At 43.5% G+C, this 21,421-nt stretch overlaps 1 protein-coding gene and 1 long non-coding RNA gene across 7 annotated transcripts in view; both read left to right on the top strand.

The window, feature by feature from the left end:
* The window catches only part of LOC309328923, a 317,695-nt gene that overhangs the window by 203,855 nt on the left and 92,419 nt on the right, over positions 1–21,421 (top strand). The window lies entirely within an intron of this gene.
* The window catches only part of MCTP2 (multiple C2 and transmembrane domain containing 2), a 119,137-nt gene that overhangs the window by 8,543 nt on the left and 89,173 nt on the right, over positions 1–21,421 (top strand). For 3 of the 6 annotated variants that reach the window (XM_081838845.1, XM_081838848.1, XM_081838849.1), the window contains exons 2-4: positions 10,778–11,294; positions 12,812–12,877; positions 14,765–14,873. In XM_081838845.1, coding sequence (XP_081694971.1) covers positions 10,827–11,294; positions 12,812–12,877; positions 14,765–14,873 — 643 coding nt within the window. In that variant the 5' untranslated portion in view covers positions 10,778–10,826. Of the gene's footprint in view, positions 1–5,915; positions 6,047–10,777; positions 11,295–12,811; positions 12,878–14,764; positions 14,874–21,421 lie in introns of all 6 variants that reach the window. The other 3 variants (XM_081838844.1, XM_081838846.1, XM_081838847.1) reach the window with 2 other exon arrangements.

Raw genomic sequence — 21,421 nt, 5'->3', positions numbered from 1 at the left:
GAGAGGTTTGATCTTCTTGCAGTCCATGGGACTCTCAAGAGTCTCCTCCAGCACCATAATTCAAAAGCATCAATTCTTCGGCGACAGCTGTTGCCCATGCTCAAATGGTAGCACATGCTTAGAATACAGCTTCTATGATTCATAAACAGGAATCTGGGGTATGTGTGTGCAGCAGCAGGGTAACCAAGTAGGCAATATACATCAAGTGAATCCCCACCCCGCCTCGATATGTACAGCAGATGCAACTTGAAATGACCTCTCTGTGTTTTAAGCCACCATTGTGTACACCATTTGTGCATGTGTCCCCTTCCAGCTCATCCTACAAGTGTATTATCAGGAGCGTATGAAGTTGTCTTCTACTGAATCAGACCTTTGGCCCATCTAGCAGAGTATTGTCTAATCTTGACTGGCAGTAGCTCTCCATGGTTTCTGGTAAGGTTCTCTACCCGGAGATGCCAGGGATTGAACCTGGGACTTTCTGTCTGTGAGCCATGTGCTCTGCCACTGAGCTATCTCTCTTCCCTTTCAACTGCTGGCAGAACTCATGCTTTGCTTGAAGTCAGCCTGCTTGAGCAAGGTTATGCCATTATGGTGCAATCATCTTCTTCCGAGGAAATTCTCCTTAACAAGTATAGAGCAGCACCACTTCTGTCCTCAGGGCACAGTAGGCGGTTGTTTGTCGGTGAGGAAATTTGCTTTGCTTCAGAAAACTAATTTGGGAGATCAGGTTTCACTGTGCAGTAGCCAGTTATGCAAACCCACTCTGATAGATCTGATGCCTTCCTACCCTGTAAGTTGAGTACTTTTCTAAGAAGCATGAACTTTTTTAAAAAAGTAAGAGAAAAACATAAACATGGTGACTAGTAGGTTTAGGAAAAACACACATAGGTGATCCACTTGTGATCTATCTTTGGCATACAGGAATTTGAAATGTTTAGTCCCAAGTGTGGGAATGAATGATTGAGAGAAAGAAAGGGAATGTCACATGGACAACACAAAACTTTGCAATGAATAAGTTCTTAGTATTAAACCTGTTTTTATCCACAAGTTGATGATTGTACTTAGATGATGTACTTAGAAGTGAGACCAACTGAATTCAGTGGGGCTTACTCCTAGTAAGTGCGGTTAGCCCTCGTTATATCTCCAAGCTATCGTACTTTTCTGTCTATAAGACGCCCCATGTATAAGACGCCCCCTATTTTGGGGGACTCAGATTTAAGAAAATAGGGGGGAAATGGCTCAGAGTTGTTGAGCTTCTTTTGCGGAGGATTGCCCGGGATTGACCAGAGTTTTACAGCTTGGGGGGGGGGGAATTGCCAAAAATTGCTCACCTGCAGCACCGACGATGAACGCCCACTTGACACAGCGACAGCAAATTGCCAACAGACCCTTCCGCAGCAGAAAATCTCTAACCCACCTGAGAAAAGCTGTCAGCTGACAATCACAATTGCATGTGTCCCAAAACAGCAACCACCAGTCACGGCAGCGGTAGCCAATCAACAGCAGTGTTTGCTGCTTAAACCAATCACCAACCCAATTAGAGCAGCAGCAGCCAATCCAAAGAAGCCCTTCTAGCAGCCAACAATTGTCGCTGACATGCTCCTGCTCACGGCTGCAGACAATCACCTGTCCACCCCATTCACTATCCATGTATAAGACGAGGCATGTTTTTTAACATTATTTTAGAGTAAAAAACCCCCTCGTCTTATACACATAAAAATACGGTATTTGGACTAATTAATTGTCCTGTATAGCAGAAAGTGGGTCTCTGTTCACATGTATAAATCAGTGTCCTTCTGCCATGGGTTCCCAGATATTTTGGGGCTACAACTACTGTAATCCCTTATCATTGACTAAACCAGCAGGGAACTGATGGAAGTTGCAGTCCGACAACATTTGGGGGTCCAAAGTTGAAGATCATGATTGCATGACTCTTTGCTTGGACATCTGGCTCTTAAAATCAATGCATAGTCTTCTGGTCCAAATATCAGTGGTGGTGTCTGTTTGGAAGTCCATCATCAGCAAACATGGTTTCTTGATGATTTTGATTTCCTTCTCTTTCCTTCTCTTACAAAGAGCACTGCCTCCAGGTAGACCCATTAAAAAAACAACACATTTCTACATTGTTTGATGGCAAATCCTACAATTTATTCAAGGGTATGTGTGGGCAGCAGCAAGGTAACCTAGAAGGCAATGTACATCGAGTGAAATCCCCGCCCCATCCCAATATAGCTCAAAAATGCTATAAAGTTTTCTCAAGGATTTTTTTAAAAAAACCACAAGTTGCTGCAGAAATGTGAAGAACTGAATTTAAGATTGGAAAAATGCGAGAGATCAGAAATGTTCCAGACCCAACCTATAACCCCCTCCCAACCCCCCCTCTATCTTTTTATTTCTCTTTTCAGGATGACCAGTAGCAAAGAATGACTGGCCTCCTGTATCTTCAGTGGAGATGTGAGAGAATATTGGAAGGTTCAGCTTACTCCAAAGAGGAGAGAAGCTGCACCTTCTGATATTCCCTATATGGAATAGAATCATAGATCATGTAGTCCAACCCTCTACAATGCAGGAATATTTCACCCCACGTGGGGCTCAAACTCACAACCCTGAGATTCAGAGTCTCATTCCCTACTGACTGAGCTATGCTCAAGATGGAAGTAAAGGAGCTCTGTGCTTGTGATCTGCTTCTTTCACCATCTTTGAAAATACAAACCTTAAACAAAACTCCGATAGAAACGGGTGGGTGGTGGTGGCCGCAGGAGAAACACTTTAGCTTGGAAGTGACTCGCCCAATGAAGATCTGCGCTCCGGATGCTGCCAAATAGTTAAAGCAACTCAATATTGACGTCTCTAAATGTTAAGTGGGGTGTTGTTTGCATTTCAAGGACAAGCTGGGAAGTTCCACCTTAAACAAATGGTTGTTTGTTTTGGCCAGGGAAGTTGATTTCATAGCCTACCTGATTTAAGCCTTCTCTTGATCACCTGGAGGTAATAATCAGTCTGTGGGTGTGTTTTGCTTTGCTTTGATTGCCCGGCTTGGTTATAATGCTCCCTGATCCCCTAGCCACATTGAGAGGATCGACAGTGCCCTACTTCACAGTTCAACCTGCACATGTAGATTTCCCTACTCTGTGCTTGTTTTGGTTTGTTTTCAACGCAGCGCTGCCGATGCACGGGTGTATCTGTCAGCCATGGCTTGTTTCAAACAACACTTTGCAAATGACACATTTAACTATTGTGGCTTGGGGCGAACCGAGACTGGCAAAAACGTGCAGGTGCAATGACACACCATGAATTAGTTGCAGAAACAAAAGTGAAGGGTGAACATTTGCATGAAAAGTAGGAGGGGACAGGTTTGTGTCAGCATCCTAATGAATGCGGCCCACTTGCTGCTGCCCACTTTTAACGCAAGTTGTTTATTTATTTCACAAAATTTATATGCTGCTTGATTGTTAAAAATCTCGAAGCTGTTGACAAAAAGATAAAACAATAAAACGGAGAGGGAAAAAATCACAACCATACTTTAAAATACTAAAGCAAATTATAATTACTTCAACTTTCTAAGCAGCTGGGTAGGTTTGCCTAACCAGGAATATTTTAGGTGCAGTTCTGGCATACATAAATAATAATAATTTTTTTGGGGTCTTTTGGTATCTTACTACCTACTATCCCTAAAAGAAAAGCTTCTTTTTTTGTTGAAAGCTATCTTCAATTCGTTGTGTATACTGTGGAAAGGCTTTTCCACAGTATTTTCTTCAATTCGTTGTGTATACTGTGGAAAGGCTTTCCTGGTTCAGGAATGGCTGCAGCTGTTGAACCAATTGAAGTTGGTGAAAGACATTTCTAGCCACTGAGGTTAGTTGAACCTCCAGTGACAGAACTGGATCCAGAAGCACTCCCAAACTGGGAAGCTTCAGGGGGAGTGCAACCCCATCCAGGGTAGGCAACTGACCACTTTCTTGGACACGGGAGCTACTATTCCACAGTGCCTCCATCTTGCCAGGATTCAAACTCAGCTTGTTTTTCCTCACCCACTTCACCACTGTGTCTAGGCAATGGCCCAGGGACTGGGCAGCCTCTCCTGATTCAGATGTTATGGTGAAATAGAGCTGAGTGTCATCAGCATACTGATGGCACCTCACCCCGAAACTTCTAATGGCTGCTCCTCTGACAGCTTTGTTAAATTGCACCAGAGATCAGATTGTGTAGCCGCCAGGCACTCTCCCAATGCTACTCTCTGGACTCGATCCTGAAAGTAGGATCGGAACCACTGACAAGAGGTCAAGAAGCAAGAGCCAAGGTCTCATTCCCTCTATCCTGCTCTTTGCAGAGGTCATCCATCAGGGCTCAAAGACTCAAAGGCTGACTCAGTTCTGTGGCCAGGCCTGAACCCAGGTTGGAATGGATCTAAATAATGAACTCATTTACTTCCGGGTTTTCAGCGTTTGGGTTCTGAAACGTTTGTCAATGGAGACATTTGAGAACCGAGGTACCACTGTACTATGATTCATAAAAGCTTTTCAGAGTGATTTACAGTAGTTATACATAAAATTACAGTGGTACCTCGGGTTACATATGCTTCAGGTTACATATGCTTCAGGTTACAGACTCCGCTAACCCAGAAATAGTACCTCGGGTTAAGAACTTTGCTTCAGGATGAGAACAGAAATTGCGCGGCGGTGCCACAGCAGCAGCGGGAGGCCCCATTAGCTGAAGTGGTGCTTCAGGTTATGAACAGTTTCAGGTTAAGAACGGACATCTGGAACGAATTAAGTACTTAACCCGAGGTACCACTGTATATTTAAAAAAATAAAATCTGAAATAGGCCAGCTGTGGTCTTCTCTCCCTGTTCTTTTTCTTAACTTTATTTTTAAGTTTCTGAAAATATATATAGCAAGCCATCCCCATATACCTCCCAACCCTCCAAGAAACATTCCATGCATATGCAATGTAAATACTGCAGTCAAAAACTAGGTTTGTGAACAATTTACATCAGTTAGGTGTCTTCTACTTTACACAGTGGTCTGTTTGCAGCTGTAGCTGGACATTCATTCATCTTGTTTTTATTATTGCTTGTAAGCCGCTCTGAGCCCGGCCTTGGCTGGGAAGGGCGGGGTATAAATAAAAAAATATTATTATTATTGTTATTATTATTATTATTCTGGGGATTGAACCTAGGACCTTCTGCATGCCAAGCATGTGTTCTACCACAGAGCCACAGTCCTTCCTCCTGCTCATAACTGGTGAATTAGACTCCCTAACTGATGAGTTAAAGTGAAGTTTAGTAGACCAAGTAAGGCCATTGCCCTTTAACTGTGCCTCAATTTCTGCTCCCTTTGTCCAAGAAAGCTGACTCCCTCTGCCTTCGGGCCATGGGTTTCTCTGCTAGACCAGTCCTGGAGATCTTGGCAGGCAACGTGACGCAGGATTGGTTGCATAAGCCCACTGGCTCTGGAAATGCTTTGAATTGCCACAACAATTAAGAATCAGCAAGAGGAAGCAGGATTTCCCCACCCCACCTTGATCGTTGGCAAAAGGAGAAGGTTGAATTGTGCTTAAAAACACCTCTGAGCATGTGGCAGCCTGCTGTTGTCCCTTTCAGAATCGGGAGAGTTGATGGGTGCAGCCAAGGGTTGCAAGCAGAAGTAATTGAGCAACTGATTCTTTCAGACCAGGAACCAGGCTGCAAAGAGTGGGATTTCCTTGACGGGCATGCCATTGCCTTTCAGACGTTTTTGGCGTAGCAGTCTGCTGGCTTAGGGACATAGGAACTGAGGAACATCAGAACACTGACCTGTCTAGTTCAGTGTTGTGCACACTTACTGCCAGCAGCTCCTCCAGGGTTTCAGATGGGAATCTCTCTCAGCCGTACCTGGAGATGCCACATATTGAAGCTGGCACCTTCTGCATTTCAGAACAGATGCTCTACCACAGAACTGTGTCCCTTCCTTGATAATAACACCGAGCTCACTGGCAAATGCAGAAGAAGAGGGCCCTTTCGTTGATAGTCACAGCCAGACCCCCACACAGCCGCAGTCCTTCTAAGGTAATACAAACTTTTGAGATGATATTATATTATAATTCCACAATCATAATAATTGGGGATGCATTGAGGCAATTGATTCAGGCCTTCATGGGCTGCCTTTCAGCTAGATCTATTTTCTGTGCACATACATGCGATTTGGAGTGCCCCAGTGTCTTATTTTGGAGTGACTGAAGTTGTGCTTTCCTTGAAGTTCCATTGCAAGTAACAGAACTTGCACACCATTCTCTTGAAACTGAAACATCTTGGGTCATTCCCCCCCCCCCCAGTGTATTTAAATGATTAGCTTTGGAGCATACAAATAACTCCTCAGAGTGACCCTAGGAGCCAATCCTCAGTGGCTGACTCACCTTTAATTCTGACTCCAATCAGCACAAAGGGTGAGAAGACATCTTTTCTGTGGCTAAAAAGCTCCCCTTCCATGCTGATCGAGTTGCTCTAGGATGCTGGAGACAGCGACCTTGCTGTGACCCTGCTGCAGAAACACCATATTTTTCACTCTATAAGACGCACCAGACCATAAGGCGCACCTAGATTTTGGAGGAGGAAAACAAGAAAAAAATATTCTGAATCCCAGAAGCCAGAACAGCAAGAGGGATCTGGCTTCTGGGATAGCCTCTGACTGTTCTGGCTTCTGGGATAGCCGCGCCAAGCCTCTTCAGGGCAGCGGGATGAAGGCTCCCCCTGCCCGAAGAGGCTGAGCGTGGCTAAGGCAGAAGCCAGGAGAGGCGCTTCGCTGAAGGGGCGCTGAGTAGCTTTCCCTCTCTGCGCAGTGCCCCTTAAGCGAAGCGGGAGGAGGAACAGAATGAGCCCCTTCTGTTCCTCCTCCCGCTTCGCAGGACAGGTGCGTCGCTGAAGGGGCACTGCACAGTTCTCCCTCTTTGCACAGCGCCTTTCACTCCATAAGACGCACTCACATTCCCCCTTACTTTTTAGGAGGAAAAAAGTGTGTCTTATGGAGCAAAAAATACGGTAGTAATGAGCCTTTAACCCCTTGCAACCTTGGACCCCTTTCCCTCTGATATGGAATCAGATCTTTGGTCCACCTAACACAGCGCTGTCTGCGCTGACTGGCAGTGACTTTCTAGCAGTTAATACCCACACAGAGATGCCAGGGATTGAGCATCTGACCTTTTGGTGTACAAAGCATCTACTCTGTGATTTAGGGATCATCCGGATTTTCTTTTGTATTGCATTTCTAGGTACAGGTCCCAGCTTTAAAGCTCCATGTCTGAGCAATTATTCTTTTTGGTCCCAGCACTTTCCCAGGGAAAACCCATGTTTAATGTTGAATTAGAGCAAATTGCTATGGTTTTCTTCAAATTGCTGTTTGCTCTGATTCAGCAGTAAGACATGGGTTTTCCCAAGAGAAAGTGCTGTACCAAAAGAAAGAAAGAAAGAATGAAAAACACACAGTGTTAGAAACTCAGATATATAAAGGTAAAAGGTAAAGAACCCCTGACAGTTAAGTCCAGTCACTTTACTGGCCAGGGGAGCCGACGTTTGTCTGCAGACAGTTTTTACGGGTCATGTGGCTAGCATGACTAAGCCGCTTCTGGCGAAACAGAAACGCCGTTTACCTTTCTGCCGGAGCAGTACCTATTTATCTACTTGCACTTTGATGTGCTTTTGAACTGCTAGGTTGGCACTGGGACTGAGTAACGGGAGCTCACCCCGTTGTGGTGATTCGAACTGCCAATAAATAGATAAATAGGTACTGCTCTAGCGGGAAGGTAAATGGTGTTTCTGTGCGCTGCTCTGGTTCGCCAGAAGCAGCTTAGTCATGCTGGCCACATGACCCAGAAAAACTGTCTGCGGACAAACGTCGGCTCCCTCAGCCAGTAAAGCAACATGAGCGCCACAACCCCAGAGTTATTCACGACTGGACTTAATGATCAGGGATTACCTTTACCTTTACATTTACCCCTAAACTAGATGTCATTTCTTATCTAATATTAAAACAGCACACAATTGGCAAGAAATAGTTTTTCCTTTCCTTTTCATGAAATAACACTTTTTTGTCGAGAGGAAAGTGTTAAAATACTTTAATTCTTAAGCTTACAGAGGCATCTTAGGATCCCACCCCCCTGCAGGATGCGGTAAATGCCTCTGCCTTCCAGCTCATGACTGAAGGCTAGCTAAACAGGAGGAGAGTAACTTGTTTTTCCACAGTGACTGGATCTTGAAAGGAAATGGCTTTCCTGTTTGAATTACTACTTAGAGAGCGAAAGCAAAGCCTCACAAATCATTTGTGGCCACGGTGTGAAGATCATTAGGAAGACGGAATGGAACTGTTGTGACGAGCTTTGAAACATCTTCTGATAGTTGAGGGCTCCTTTCTTTCTGGGGGAAAAAAAGGTAATATTCTCAAATGGTAAGGCTCTGTCTCTCTGGGAGAGCACACACTTTGCATGTAAAAGATCCCATGTTCAAAATCTGGCATCTCCAGGTGTGGTCAGGTGTTTCCAGACCCCGTCTGAAAACCTAGAGGGCCACTTACTGGTCAGTGTATACAGTATTGAGTTAGACATAGCCTGGTTTGGTATTAGATAGTTTCCTATATTGCTATTTTGCCCAGCTGAACTGGGGACAGACCATAGCTCAGTGGTTGAGCATCTGTCTTGGGTGCAAAAGGTTCCAGGTTCAACCCCCCAGGATCTCCAGGTAGGGCTGGAAATTCCTTTTGCATGATTGTCTGATCTGGACACATCACCTCTGGCTGTAGATGGTTTGGGCTCACGGAAGCTTTTATTGAGTTAACAGATCACATTGCATGGTTTGAGAATGTCTAGCCAACTATGTGCCCCCCTCATCAGATGTATTTTATTTTATTTTAGCCTTCCCTTCCTTATAGTTTTTGCAGGTTGTTATAATGACATATATTTCTGTTGATGCTCTAGATGTCCCTTTAACATGAGGGTTTGGGCACTGTGGCCCTCCAAGTGGGCTACAGCTCCCCACCAGCTCAGCCTTCATGGGCAGTCATCAGGGATTATGAGACTTGTGTGCCAAGACCCCATGACTAGGGTTGCCATTTTTCAAAAGCTGATGACTTTTTAAAGCAATTTTTGCCCAGGCACTGCTTCCAACTACAGTATTCCATCTATGCCTGGGAATTTCTGGACATATGGCAACCCTACCCATGACCTCACAGTTCCCTAAGGGTAAATAACCAGACAAGACAACAACATATGGTTTTCTGGGTTCAAATCGGCCACACCTTTTATTGGTTACAGATGTGAGCAGTTTGGCATCGGCATTGGGTGAAGCCAGATTATATCAGATTATATCACTCCAGCCGGTCTCCTGGGAATTCATCTAAGTGTAAACCACCATTAGGGGGAGCCCTATGACCTACATCAAATAGGCATACCCCCTGAGGGGTCTCCGTTGGAGGAGTGCTGTGGCCTTAGGCATCAGACAGAAGCCACTCCCCCTGGATTACCATTAACCAGGGAGGGGCAGGCAGAGGCTACAACCTCCCCTTCAGCCAATACAGCCAGTGTGGTGTAGTGGCTAAGAGCGGTAGTCTCGTAATCTGGGGAACCAGGTTCGTGTCTCCGCTCCTCCACATGCAGCTGCTGGGTGACCTTGGGCTAGTCACACTTCTCTGAAGTCTCTCAGCCCCACTCACCTCACAGAGTGTTTGTTGTGGGGGAGGAAGGGAAAGGAGAATGTTAGCTGCTTTGAGACTCCTTAAAGGGAGTGAAAGGCGGGATATCAAATCCAAACTCTTCTTCTACATAGGCTTACCCAATGCCTAACCACCGGTCGAGCCAAAACCGACTCACCACCAAATCCTTCACACCTGCAACCAACCCCTGACACCCTCCACAGTGTTATTTAACCAAATTTCATTGTCCAGTTCAGACAGGTGTACCCCATCATTGCATTAGAAGGCCTCCTAGTGAAAGGTTGCCATTTAGGAGTTGCACCTTTTGTGCAACTGAACGGTTGGCCTTCTTTCTTGCTCTATTGATGCCTGCCAGGTCAGAGCTATCACGCCAATATCACCTTTCCAGCAGATGGGACCAAACAATGGTTATGCTTGGATACAAGGCTAGGAGTCTTTCAAAATCCTCTTTATTGCTCCATGTGAGGTTGATGCCTTTCCTTAGACCCAAGTCGTTTTCTAGAAGCTGGATGAAAGTAAGGCGATCCAATACTTCCAATACTGAGTTTGGGGACTGCACCAGTAAATCAGTCATGGAACTTGTGGTAGTGTACATGACCTTTCACGGTTGACCTTGCATCAAGGCTTTGACCAAATGCAGACCTGTGGAACATCTTCAGCCTATGGTCTTGGCTGTGTACCGCTGTGTATAATCACTAAAACCCTGGAGTTAATACTTGTTGGTGATTCATCAATAAACACCCAAAAAGAGTCTAGTTGCCTTTCCTACAACACAATGCCTGGTAGCATCTTTTTATATCTATAGCATTTGAGAATTCCCATCATGTCAAATCTTGGAAACAATCAAAATAGCTCACCCCTTGGTTATTTTTATCCTCATGATAGATTTATGTAGGATTAAAAACTCTCTTTCCTTTATTTCCTTCCTGATTGCCTGTGAGATTATTTTGTTCCTACACTGGGAGGAATTAGTAATGCAACCTGTTTTGGCTGAGAATCTGTTCAGGTCTGAGACATTCCAACCTACGATTCAAGTCTCTGTAATGCTACAGCTCACTTTATTTCTCCTTATGTTCTGTCCCTCTCCACATCACCCTTAGGAGTCAATGGAAAGGCCTTAAGACCTGGTGTGGAAAATCCATTTTAATCATGGAACTGGATAAGTCTTCTGTCTGGGGATCATTCAAACAAAAAACAAGAAGGTTACAGAACTTCAGCATCAGAAGGACTAAGAAAAGCTCTTCTAAACTAGTGGAGACCAGGAAAAGGCATCCGTTAGACCGGCGTCTTAGTTCCTCAGTACCGGACATGTTGGACGTGGAGACAGTTGTTGAAGAAGAAATGAATTGTTCGCGTTCCAAGGCTCTGTCCACTTATTTCCCCAGTGGTTTTTCTGCAACGGAGATGTTCCTTCAGGAGACCAGCAGCTCTTCCTCAAAACAGAGTGGGGAGAAGTGGCAGTGGAACCAGCAGGAGACTGTGCACTTGGAAATTGGAGTTGAGGAACCGGTTGCTTGCGGCCCACTGTTGGATGTGAAGCGGAAATCCAGTGAAGATCTCATTGAATTATTGAAAAGAAGCAGTTTTAGCAGTGACCTTGCAGAAGATCTTCTTGAGGTAATGTGCCTGGGGGTTGACCAATGTCAGTGGGCTGGTTTAGACCTGATGCTAGAGGAAGGGGGGGAACCTTTGCCCTGTGTGCCACATTCCCTCAAGGTTGTGGAGTTGGTGAGCGCCCAAAGGGGATCAAAACATTTATATGCTATATACACATCTGTGTTAGTACTGTACAACAAGCATATTACTAAGGGTGGGGGAGAAAGTCAATTCAGTTTGCATTTAAAAATGAATTTATCTAATTCACACTTTCTAAAACAGTATACAAGCTGAAACACAGCACTCCTTTGAAATTCGTCCTTTTCCGAAATTTGCAATGCAATTTGCCAACCAAGTAATGTGTACAAAAATGCATATACTGGGATAATGTCTCCACAAAAATGCATGTGTTGAAGAAAATAACATATAAAATGACATTATTTCAGGGGAAATGGTGTTCAAAAATGTGTATGTTAAATATGCACTAACACGCTGATGAATTTTCATGTGGACTCTCTCATCACAAACTAGCACAGAAATGTAGAGAACTGATCTTAAAAATGGAAAGGTTAGAAAGCAAAATTGACATAGTCACTCATCCTTACACATTACACAGTCAACCAATCCCCTTCCAATCCCCAACATTTTCCCTACAAATCCTCGTATTGGTAGGGGAAATGTCGCCATTCTTTGAATCTAGGATTTTGGGGATCCTTTAGCTGGAAAGAATGTGCCACCACAGCACTGGCCCAGATCTGATGCCAGCTGGCTGGTGATCCAGTTTGTGGGATGGAGTGCCCTTCCCCTTTACCTTGTGCATAATGTGAAGTGTGAGCTAGTTCACAGGCCTGTATACACAATTGTGTGGTTATCCATCCACCCTACAAACAGCAGCAACAACAGTAAAACAGCAAATGCAGAAGTTCTTGGATTCAATCCTTGGCACCTCCAGCTAGGTCTGGGATTATCTCCTGTTTGAAACCCCCCAAAGGCGCTGCTAGTGAATGTGGACAACAGATGAACCAATAGTCTAATAAGGCAGGCTCTAATGTTCCCGTTTACTTCAACTCTTTATTCAGAATCACGAGGACTGGAACCTTGGGAAAGTGCTTAATGGTAGAGTATCTGGTTTGCACAGAGAAGGGTCTTAGGCTTAATCCTCATTATTTACAGGGAGGGGTTGGGAATGTCCTTTACCTGAAAACCTGCAGAGCTGCTGCTAATCAGTGTAGACCATACTGAGATATCTAGACCAAGTAATCTGGCTTGCATGATTGTGTGGTTTGGACGATAGTGTGTATGGGCTCAGAGCACCAGGCTTGAAACATTATGTATGTGAATGATGGGGGAAAGCATGTGACTTGGTCTGCTGTCCGGCGACATTCCTCAACTTGCTCAAAGATAAGCCCTTTCCCCCTTCTTGCACCTTTCTCTTTTCTTTCTTTTTTTCACACTGGAATGGAACGTTGTCGCTGAAGGATTGAGCAACAGCAATACAATGCAATGTCAATACAACCTCTGTTCTATTCTTTTCATAGCGTTCGTATGGCGGAGGCTCCATCCTTGACTCCTCCAGCTCTTCTCAGCTGTTTGAGGAGCAGTCGGTGAGTGATACATTTTTTTAAAAAAAATGAATGCCAGGCTGTAAGCTGCAAATACCAGGTGCAGAGTCTCTGAAGCTTGTGTTAATAGAAATCACTTTTGTGGAATCTAGCAATGGGCATTGCATAACAGCAAGGAATGTGGAAGAATTGTGGTGCGGTTAATAGTTCTCAAGGCAGGTGGAGGTGGGCTGGGTTCACCACAACCTAATGGGAAAGGCTATGGCTCAGTGCCAGCGCATCTGATTTGCATGTAGAAGATCTGATTCAATAATGGTTTACCACAAGCTCATGGGTGGCACAGTGGTCTAAACCATTGAGCCTCTTGGGCTTGCTGATCAGAAGGTTGGCGGTTTGAATTCCCATGACGGGGTGAGCTCCCGTTGCTCGGTCCCTGCTCCTGCCAACCTAGCAGTTTGAAAGCATGTCAAAGTGCAAGTAGATAAATAGGTACCACTCTGGCGGGAAGGTAAATGGTGTTACCGTATGCTGCTCTGGTTTTGCCAGAAGTTCTGTTTGCATTTGAAGGCAAACCTCCCAAATTCACACTTTTTGAAACAATACGCAAACGAAACACAGCCATTCTTCAAAATCTGCACCTCCCTGAATTTTGCAGTGAATTCTCCAGCCAAGTAATATGAATGAAAATGCATACCCTAGAGTAAACTTAACTAACATAAAGATGCATGTGTTAGTGAAAGAAACCTGTAAAAATGCTTTCGATTAGGGAAAATTGCTTTGCAAGTGTGTGTGTGTGTGTGTGTGTGTGTGTGTGTGTGTCAAACAACATTGCATATAAATATGTCTATTTTAGGAAAAATTCTCATTAAAATGCTGGTGAAAGATTTATTTATTTAATTTTGCTTTATTAGTTCCAACAACCCCCCCCCCAAACAACCAACAAAAAAACCACTTTAACACAATACATCTAAATATAATAATTTCCTAATACATATCTTCTATGACAACTTCCCATCACCCCATCATGGTACCTTACTACTTTTAAAATTGTTGCACTTATCTTTATCAATGCTAATACATCTTTATTCAATTAAGTTTCTATAATTTCCTAATTTCCTATGGAAGTTACTCCAGGCCTGCCAAGGAGTTCAAATTCTTGCAGTGCTCCCTGAGATACTTTCTATACAGGTCCCATTCCTTTATAAATGCTTATTCAGTCCAGTCTCTTAGTTTTTCCATCATTTTAGCCAATTCTGCAAATTCTAACAGTTTTGATTGCCACTCCAATTTTGTCGGTATCACATCTCCTTTCCAGTTTCTAGCTATTAGAATTCTTGCTGCCACAGTAGCATAAAGAAATATTTGGTATATCAGTGTCTTATGATGCCTAAAAGGAAGGCTTCATGTTTTTTTGTTTTTGCAAAGGTAATCTTCAATATTTTTTTGAGTTCATTGTAAATTGTATCCCAAAATTCCTTTACTTTTCTACATGAGGACTTTTTTTGTGAATTTCTTTTTGCAAACTGATGTAGAAATGTGGAGAATGGAATTTAAGGTTGGAAAAAAAGAGAAACCGAGAAACCAAAATTGACAGACTTGCCCACCCCTCTTTAGGATACAGTTGAATGAAAGCATCATGAGAAATAGCGTTGTGAATAAGAAGATGATCCCAATGGAACCAGAAAAGGACAGAGTGATGGCAAATAAAATTGCCTGAGCACACAAATGATGGCAGTCAATGAGGGGCCTTGGATGATGACCTTAATGCCTAGGCAAGACACAATGTGTTGTCTCTACTTTTAGTGGTCTTTCATGTGGTCCTAGCTTTCAGATTCCTAGAATTGTGATAGGGTGGATCTGTGCTTAGTACATACTCTTTATGAGAAGCGAAACTGATGTATACCTTTCCTTTTGAAACTTTCCCCACAGATGCTTGAGGAAGGAAGCGATGGTTTGAGCAAATTGCCCACCACATTTGCATATCTGTTAACAATACATCTGAAGGAAGGCAGAAACCTGGTCATCAGGGATCGCTGTGGTGAGTCAGTCTCTTGCTATATGTACAGTGCTGATTCTTCTTCTTCCTCTTCTTCTTCAAAGATGTACAGATAATTTGGAGTGGTGCTTTAGCTGAGCTCTAGAGGGTAATAGCTCCAAGAGCCAATTTTGCAACTTGCTGTGCACCTGAGGGTTGGGTCCTATCCACATGTTATGATTTCTTGTACACATGATGGGATTTTGCACAGAAACTCTTCCTTTGTATCGATTATTCCATCACTGGCCATGAACTGCTTCTTCTGCTTTCTGATTTCATAGTTTCAAGCCTATCTTTGCTGCCACAAGAGCTACAAAATTTCTGCTTAAACAAAACAAAACAAAACAAAACAAAACGGGAACAGTTCTCAAAATCTTGATGCTTCTTCCCAGTACTAAATTGTGCATTCATGGAGTAGTCACATGAAGTTGTCTTAGAATGAGCTGGGATAATGGCTGAAAACTATCGCGGGAACCTGTGGTCCTCCAGCTGTGGTTGAGGCAGGATCTACTTTTGTGGGAAATACTAAGCTTTTACTTTGCAAAATCTACCATACTTTATATGTGACAGTATCTGCAGGACACTGGGACAAAATCTGTGTCTGTTTTGGTGGTGCCCTCTTGTGGATGTTTTTCCATGCTGCAAGAAAGACTTGTGATGCTTTAAACGTTGCAAGACCGCAGTGAAAGATTGCTCACCTGCACATCCATATGCATATATTTGCACAATTCTTGTGATAGAATTTCAGCTGTTTCATAAACTGGCAAAGTGTGCTCTGTATGTGGCAATTTCTGTCGGGAAAATGTATTGATAAATTTATTTTAAAGCCTTTCTAAACCCCTTAATGTTTTTAAAATATGTACAGTATACAAACCAGTATCCAGTGTAGCCTAAAATCAACAAAACAGTATAAAGACACAAAAACAAATGAAACAGATCTAGGGAATTCATGCATATAAATCTGGGTCGAATCTTATGGTAAACAGGGAAAGCCTGGACAAAAAGGATAAGTCTTTGCAAGACGTATGAAGCAACTGATGGGGCGACAGCAGTAAATGTATGTTTTCCGATCACCACCATGTGATATTCTGTAGAGCAGGGGTCAGCAACCTTTTTCAGCTGTGGGCCAGTCCACCATCCCTCAGACCATGTGGTGGGCCAGACTATATTTTGAAAAAAATATAAAATGAACGAATTCCTATGCCCCACAAATAACCCAGAGATGCATTTTAAATAAAAGGACACATTCTACTCATGTCAAAACACGCTGATTCCCAGAGCGTCCGTGAGCCAGATTGAGAAGGCGATTGGGCCTCATCCGGCCCCCGGGCCTTAGGTTGCCTACCCCTGCTGTAGAGTGTGGCACCACAAGTAGAATTTTCCCCAATGATCTAAGTGATCTTGCAAGTCTATAGAGGGGCAGGCGGTCTTTTAGGTAATCTAGTCTCAATTTGCTCAGGGCTTTATAGTTGTTGTTGTTGTTATTGCAGCTACTACTGTATTTATATCCCACCTTTCCCCCCTAGGAGCTCAAAGTGGCACACACACTTCCTCCTCCTATTTTATCCTCAGAACAACCCTATGAGGTAGGTTAGGCTAATACATAGGGACACACCTAAAGTCACTCAGTGAACTTCATAGCTGCTTGGGGATTTGAACCCTGGTCTCCCAGGTCCTGGTCCAGCACTCTTAACCACTATGCCACACTAGAGCCATGGCTTTGTAGCTGATTGGCAGGCAGTGCTGTTCTCCCAGCACAGCTATAATATCTGCATGACCTGGTGCTCCACTCAACAACTTGGTTGCAGTGTTCTACACCAGCTACAGCTCCTGGACCAATCTCAAGGGAAGCCCTACACAGAGTGCATTACAGTAGTCTAATTCCTGTCCTGGAAAGGTGTAGTTGGTGTTTCAGCCTAATCTAATAATAGCTCCTCCTCACTGCAGAAGTCTCAGAAGCCTACAGTGACAAAAGTTGGACCTAGGAGCACCCACAACCTGTGCACCTGTTTCTTCAGAGACAGGTGAACTCCCAGATCTGGGAACCCCTTACCCACTCCCAGATCTGGGAACCCCTTACCCATCTTACCATGATTTGGCCTCATTTTATTGGTATTCATCTAGGCACTGGCCTCTTCTGATTCAGATGTAACCAAGAAAATAGAGCATACAGATGTCCAAATCTGCTATGAGTGCTTCTGGTGGTTTAATGCAAAATGGCATCCAAAGGGGGGGGGGGAAGGATTAACTCTTTCCCTTCCACTGCTATAGTCGTGACAGGATCATGGGCTGCTAGTCATGTCTCATTGGACATCAAGATGAGTTGTTTTGCAGAGACCTTTACAATTCAATCACCCAGAAAATTAAACAGAAAGGCAGTTCCTTATTCTCAGGCTTTCAGTGATTGCCACGGTGGCAAGCAGGCAAGAATGTGCCCTGAGGACTAATTCACACATGATAGTTTTATAGCCAGTGTGGTGTAGTGGTTAAGAGCGATAGTCTTGTAATCTGGGGAACAGGGTTCGCGTCTCTGCTCCTCCACATGCAGCTGCTGGATGACCTTGGGCCAGTCACCTCACAGAGTGTTTGTTGTGGGGAAGTTACAGATAGGTAGCCGTGTTGGTCTGCCATAGTCAAAACAAAATAAAAAAAATTCCTTCCAGTAGCACCTTAAAGACCAACTAAGTTAGTTCTTGGTATGAGCTTTCATGTGCATGCACACTTCTTCAGATACACAGTGTATCTGAAGAAGTGTGCATGCACACGAAAGCTCATACCAAGAACTAACTTAGTTGGTCTTTAAGGTGCTACTGGAAGGAATTTTTTTTATTTTGTTTTGTTGTGGGGAAGGAAGGGAAAGGAGAATGTTGGCTGCTTTGAGACTCCTGAAGGGGAGTGATAAAGCGGGATATCAAATCCAAACTCCTCCTCCTCCTCCTCCTCCTCCTCCTCCTCCTCTTCTTCTTCTACATAGATAAGAATGAAAAAGCAAAGTCATGCACTGACAGGAAGACTTGTCAATGAGTTTGTGCTTGCCGCTTTTGCTATGTGAAATGGCTCTTGATCCCATTGACTAGTGGTATATGCACAAACAAACCTTCGGCCACTGCAGCAGTGTTAGACTTGGTTTGGTTGTATTTTGTTCCCTGTGTACCTTTCTGCAGAGATCCAGACAGCCCATATCCCCAGCAGCATGTACACATTTCCAAATTCATGGAGGACTAGGCTATCCATGCTACTAGCCACAATGGTTATTTTCTACTTGTACTGTCAGAGTCCTTATGCCTCTCAGTGCCAGTTGCTGGATGGGCTGGATTCTAAATTGCTCATGTCCAGCTTGCAGACTTCTCATAGATGTCTGGGCGGTCACTGTGAAATACCTCTTTTACCAGGTATTTGAATCGATCGATCAATTGGATTTATATCCCACCCTTTTCTCCAAGGGGCTCAAGGTAGTGTATATGGTCCCCCTCTTCCTGCATTTAATCACCACAACAATCTTGTGAGGTAGGTTAGGCTGAGAGGCAGGTCTTAATCCAATACTCTAACCACAAAACAAACTGGCGCACTCTCTCTCTCTTTATATATATATATATATTCCATTTTATAATACGCAAATGTATTCTGAAAAAAAGAGAAGAAAACTAGTGTCTCCTGATTTTATTAACTTTTGCCTTTTTTATTTTCATTTCCCCTCCTGTGGTGTTTCCACTGATTTCAGGACACACCTACACAGTGAGAAACTCTGGGAAAGTTCAGAGGCAGTTCTCCTTTTAACTGCTAGAGGGCAGCAGTAACCATTTAAAATGCCATATCTGCCTCTAATTTGAGAAATGTTAAATGCCAATTGGATTGTACAGGTAGTGCATTTGTGATGCTAGGAAGTTCTTGCTGCTTAAGGAACTTTCCAACAATCTGCCCAAAATGCGTATAGAGAGAATGGAAGAGGACTTGAGACTAGGGCTCAAAACCTTTTTCTCTTATAAGAATGGCAAAACTGTGCATGGATATTTCAGATTAGTCTTGGGCCTAAACATGCCAATAACATATAATTTCACTGGAAACATAGGCAGAGGTCATGCTACTGGGGTATTGCTGCTATTACTACTTCTTAAATTTTTGATTTTTAGATGGCCAAGGTGACATACCAATTAGAGTACTGGATTTGGACCTGATTAATAAATTAATTGTAATAATAATCATAATTTTAATATTCCTCTCACAGGACTATAATTTCCATAGTGGCTTAACAACCAATCGTTCTCATAATTCACAATTCAGGTTTTAGAATTCATACTCTGTCCCGCCCCTTATATTAGATGCCATTCATCTGTGTTAAGTAAATTATACTGCCTAATATTTTTAGGTAATGCACAACACAAAACAAACAAATGTAGAAAGTATTTACACTCAAGGTAGAAAAGGAAGGCAGGGTCCCGGATAAATTTTCAATGTGCCCTATTTTTATTTTTAAATGAAACAGTAGCATTTAGTAGTAGTAACATTTGCCAGCATTTATGGGGGTTGTTTGAAGGGCAAATAATGTATCGTTCATATTGTTTTCCTCTCAGCTTGTGCTTGCCTGCTTGAAGGGAAAGCATAGCTATGCTGAAAGCATATAGGTTAGAGAAAAAACACCCCACAAAGTTTACAAGGGAAAAATATTTATTTATTTTATTTGTTTCCTAAAATGCACATACCTCTTGATTGTAAAACAACAACAACAACAAAAAACCACCTCAAAGCTGTTTGCAAAATGGGGGAAAAAATGGAAATAGCAGTAAAAACAGTTAAAAACAACTATTTAAAATATTTTCAAAATAATATTTAAAATAACAGTAGACTAAAAAGAGAAAGAAACACATCAGCATATCCGTGCCTGGACAGGCTTGCCTAAACAAAAATGTATTTAGCCAAAAAGGGTACAGCGAAGGAGCCTGTCTGGTGGTCAATTGACAGGGAGTTGCAACGGTTGATTGCTGCCAAACTAAAAGATTGATTTCTTACAAATGTGGAAATGGGTATTATGTGCTGTATGTAACAGTTCCAGGTATAGTATATACCTGGTATAGTATATACTTGGATCTCAAATGCCTTGGCTCCCGAACAAATTGGCTCCTGAACAATAGAAACCCAGAAGTGAGTATTCTGGTTTTTGAACAATTTTCAAACTCCTGCAGCTAATCAGAAGCCGTGCTTCGGTTTCTGAACGTTTTGGAAGTCGAAGGGACTTTTGGAACAGATTCCATTTGACTTCCAAGATACAACTGTATATTTGTGGCTGGGGAAACCCAGACAGATGGGCAGGGTATAATAAGTTATTGTTGTTGTTATTGTTATTATTAAAAACAGATGTTCTTTGGCCACTAAGAATAGAGGGGCGGTAAACATATATTTATTTAAAAATTGAAGTCCTTGGACTACTGTGTAGGATCTCGGCACAGACTGGAAACATAGCTGTGCCGGCAACACACAGGTTAGAGAAAATATCCGTGCAGAGTTCAGGAGGGAAGGCCAAATGGACATATTTTGAAACGGGGAGTCGCTTGGCTACAGGTTCGGATCTCGGCAGCCGGCTCTCTGCTTACGGTAATGCCTCTCAGGCCCATTGTTTGCAAAGCTGCCGATTATTGGGGTTAAAGCCCGTCTTTTGGCTGATGCGGACGGCCCATCACTTGTTCATCCTTGGCGTCGCCATCTCAAGCAACGGAGGCTCCTTCCTCCTTTCGCCCGTTGACTCCTTCCTCACCCCTCCTCCTGGCTGGCTTGCCTAGTAGAGACGTTACTTTCTTGACAGTGAGACTTCTTCTTCTTCTTCTTCTTCTTCTTCTTCTTCTTCTTCTTCTTCGGGGTGGGTGCTAAGAGAGAGGCCCTCCCTTGCTTTCCGTGTTCGGTGCTTTTCTCTCGCCTCTCCTCTTCTCTCCCCCCCCCCCCGGCGCCTCTCAATTATTTCCCCCCTCACAATTAACGTTCTCCTAACTTGACACTCCTACCCCCCACCCCCCGTTTTGGTGCTGTCAAGCGCCGTTCCCCCTTTTTCTCCCTATTAATTCCAGACATTAATATTTTTTTTCACGCAAGTGCTGCCGTTCACCCGTGAAACAGTTTGAACATTATGTAGCTGTCAAGATACCTAGGGATTACCCGGCGTGCTTTGCCTCCGTAAGTGACACCGCCGAGGCCCTGCTTCTGAGATGTTTATTTTGAGAGTAAGCTGACAAGCATGAAGTCCTGATCCCAGGGAGGCAATCTCATTTAATTAAAAGGCTCTTTCATTATAGTTCGCCTCCCGCCGCCCACCCCCCTCAACCGCCCACCAACCCGTCCCCCCCGATGCACGCTTTAAAAAAAGAAAACTAACAGAAACAACAAAAACGCTTCGTTTTGCACGAACGGCATTGTTTTACAGTAAGGGAAGGCGAGGTAGCAGCCGTGGGGATGTTCCGGCAACCGTAAAACTTCCAACATTGATGTGAGAAACGTAGTATATCCCCACAGAGAATGTTTTCCTCCCCTTCTTGAAGAGGAGAGGTTATTTGGGGATTGAATAT

This window comes from Podarcis erhardii, assembly GCF_964252035.2.
Source record: "Podarcis erhardii genome assembly, chromosome: 14".
Lineage (NCBI taxonomy): Eukaryota > Metazoa > Chordata > Lepidosauria > Squamata > Lacertidae > Podarcis > Podarcis erhardii.
Note: the sequence above shows the minus strand (reverse complement) of the source record. Positions and strands in the feature narration are given on the sequence as shown.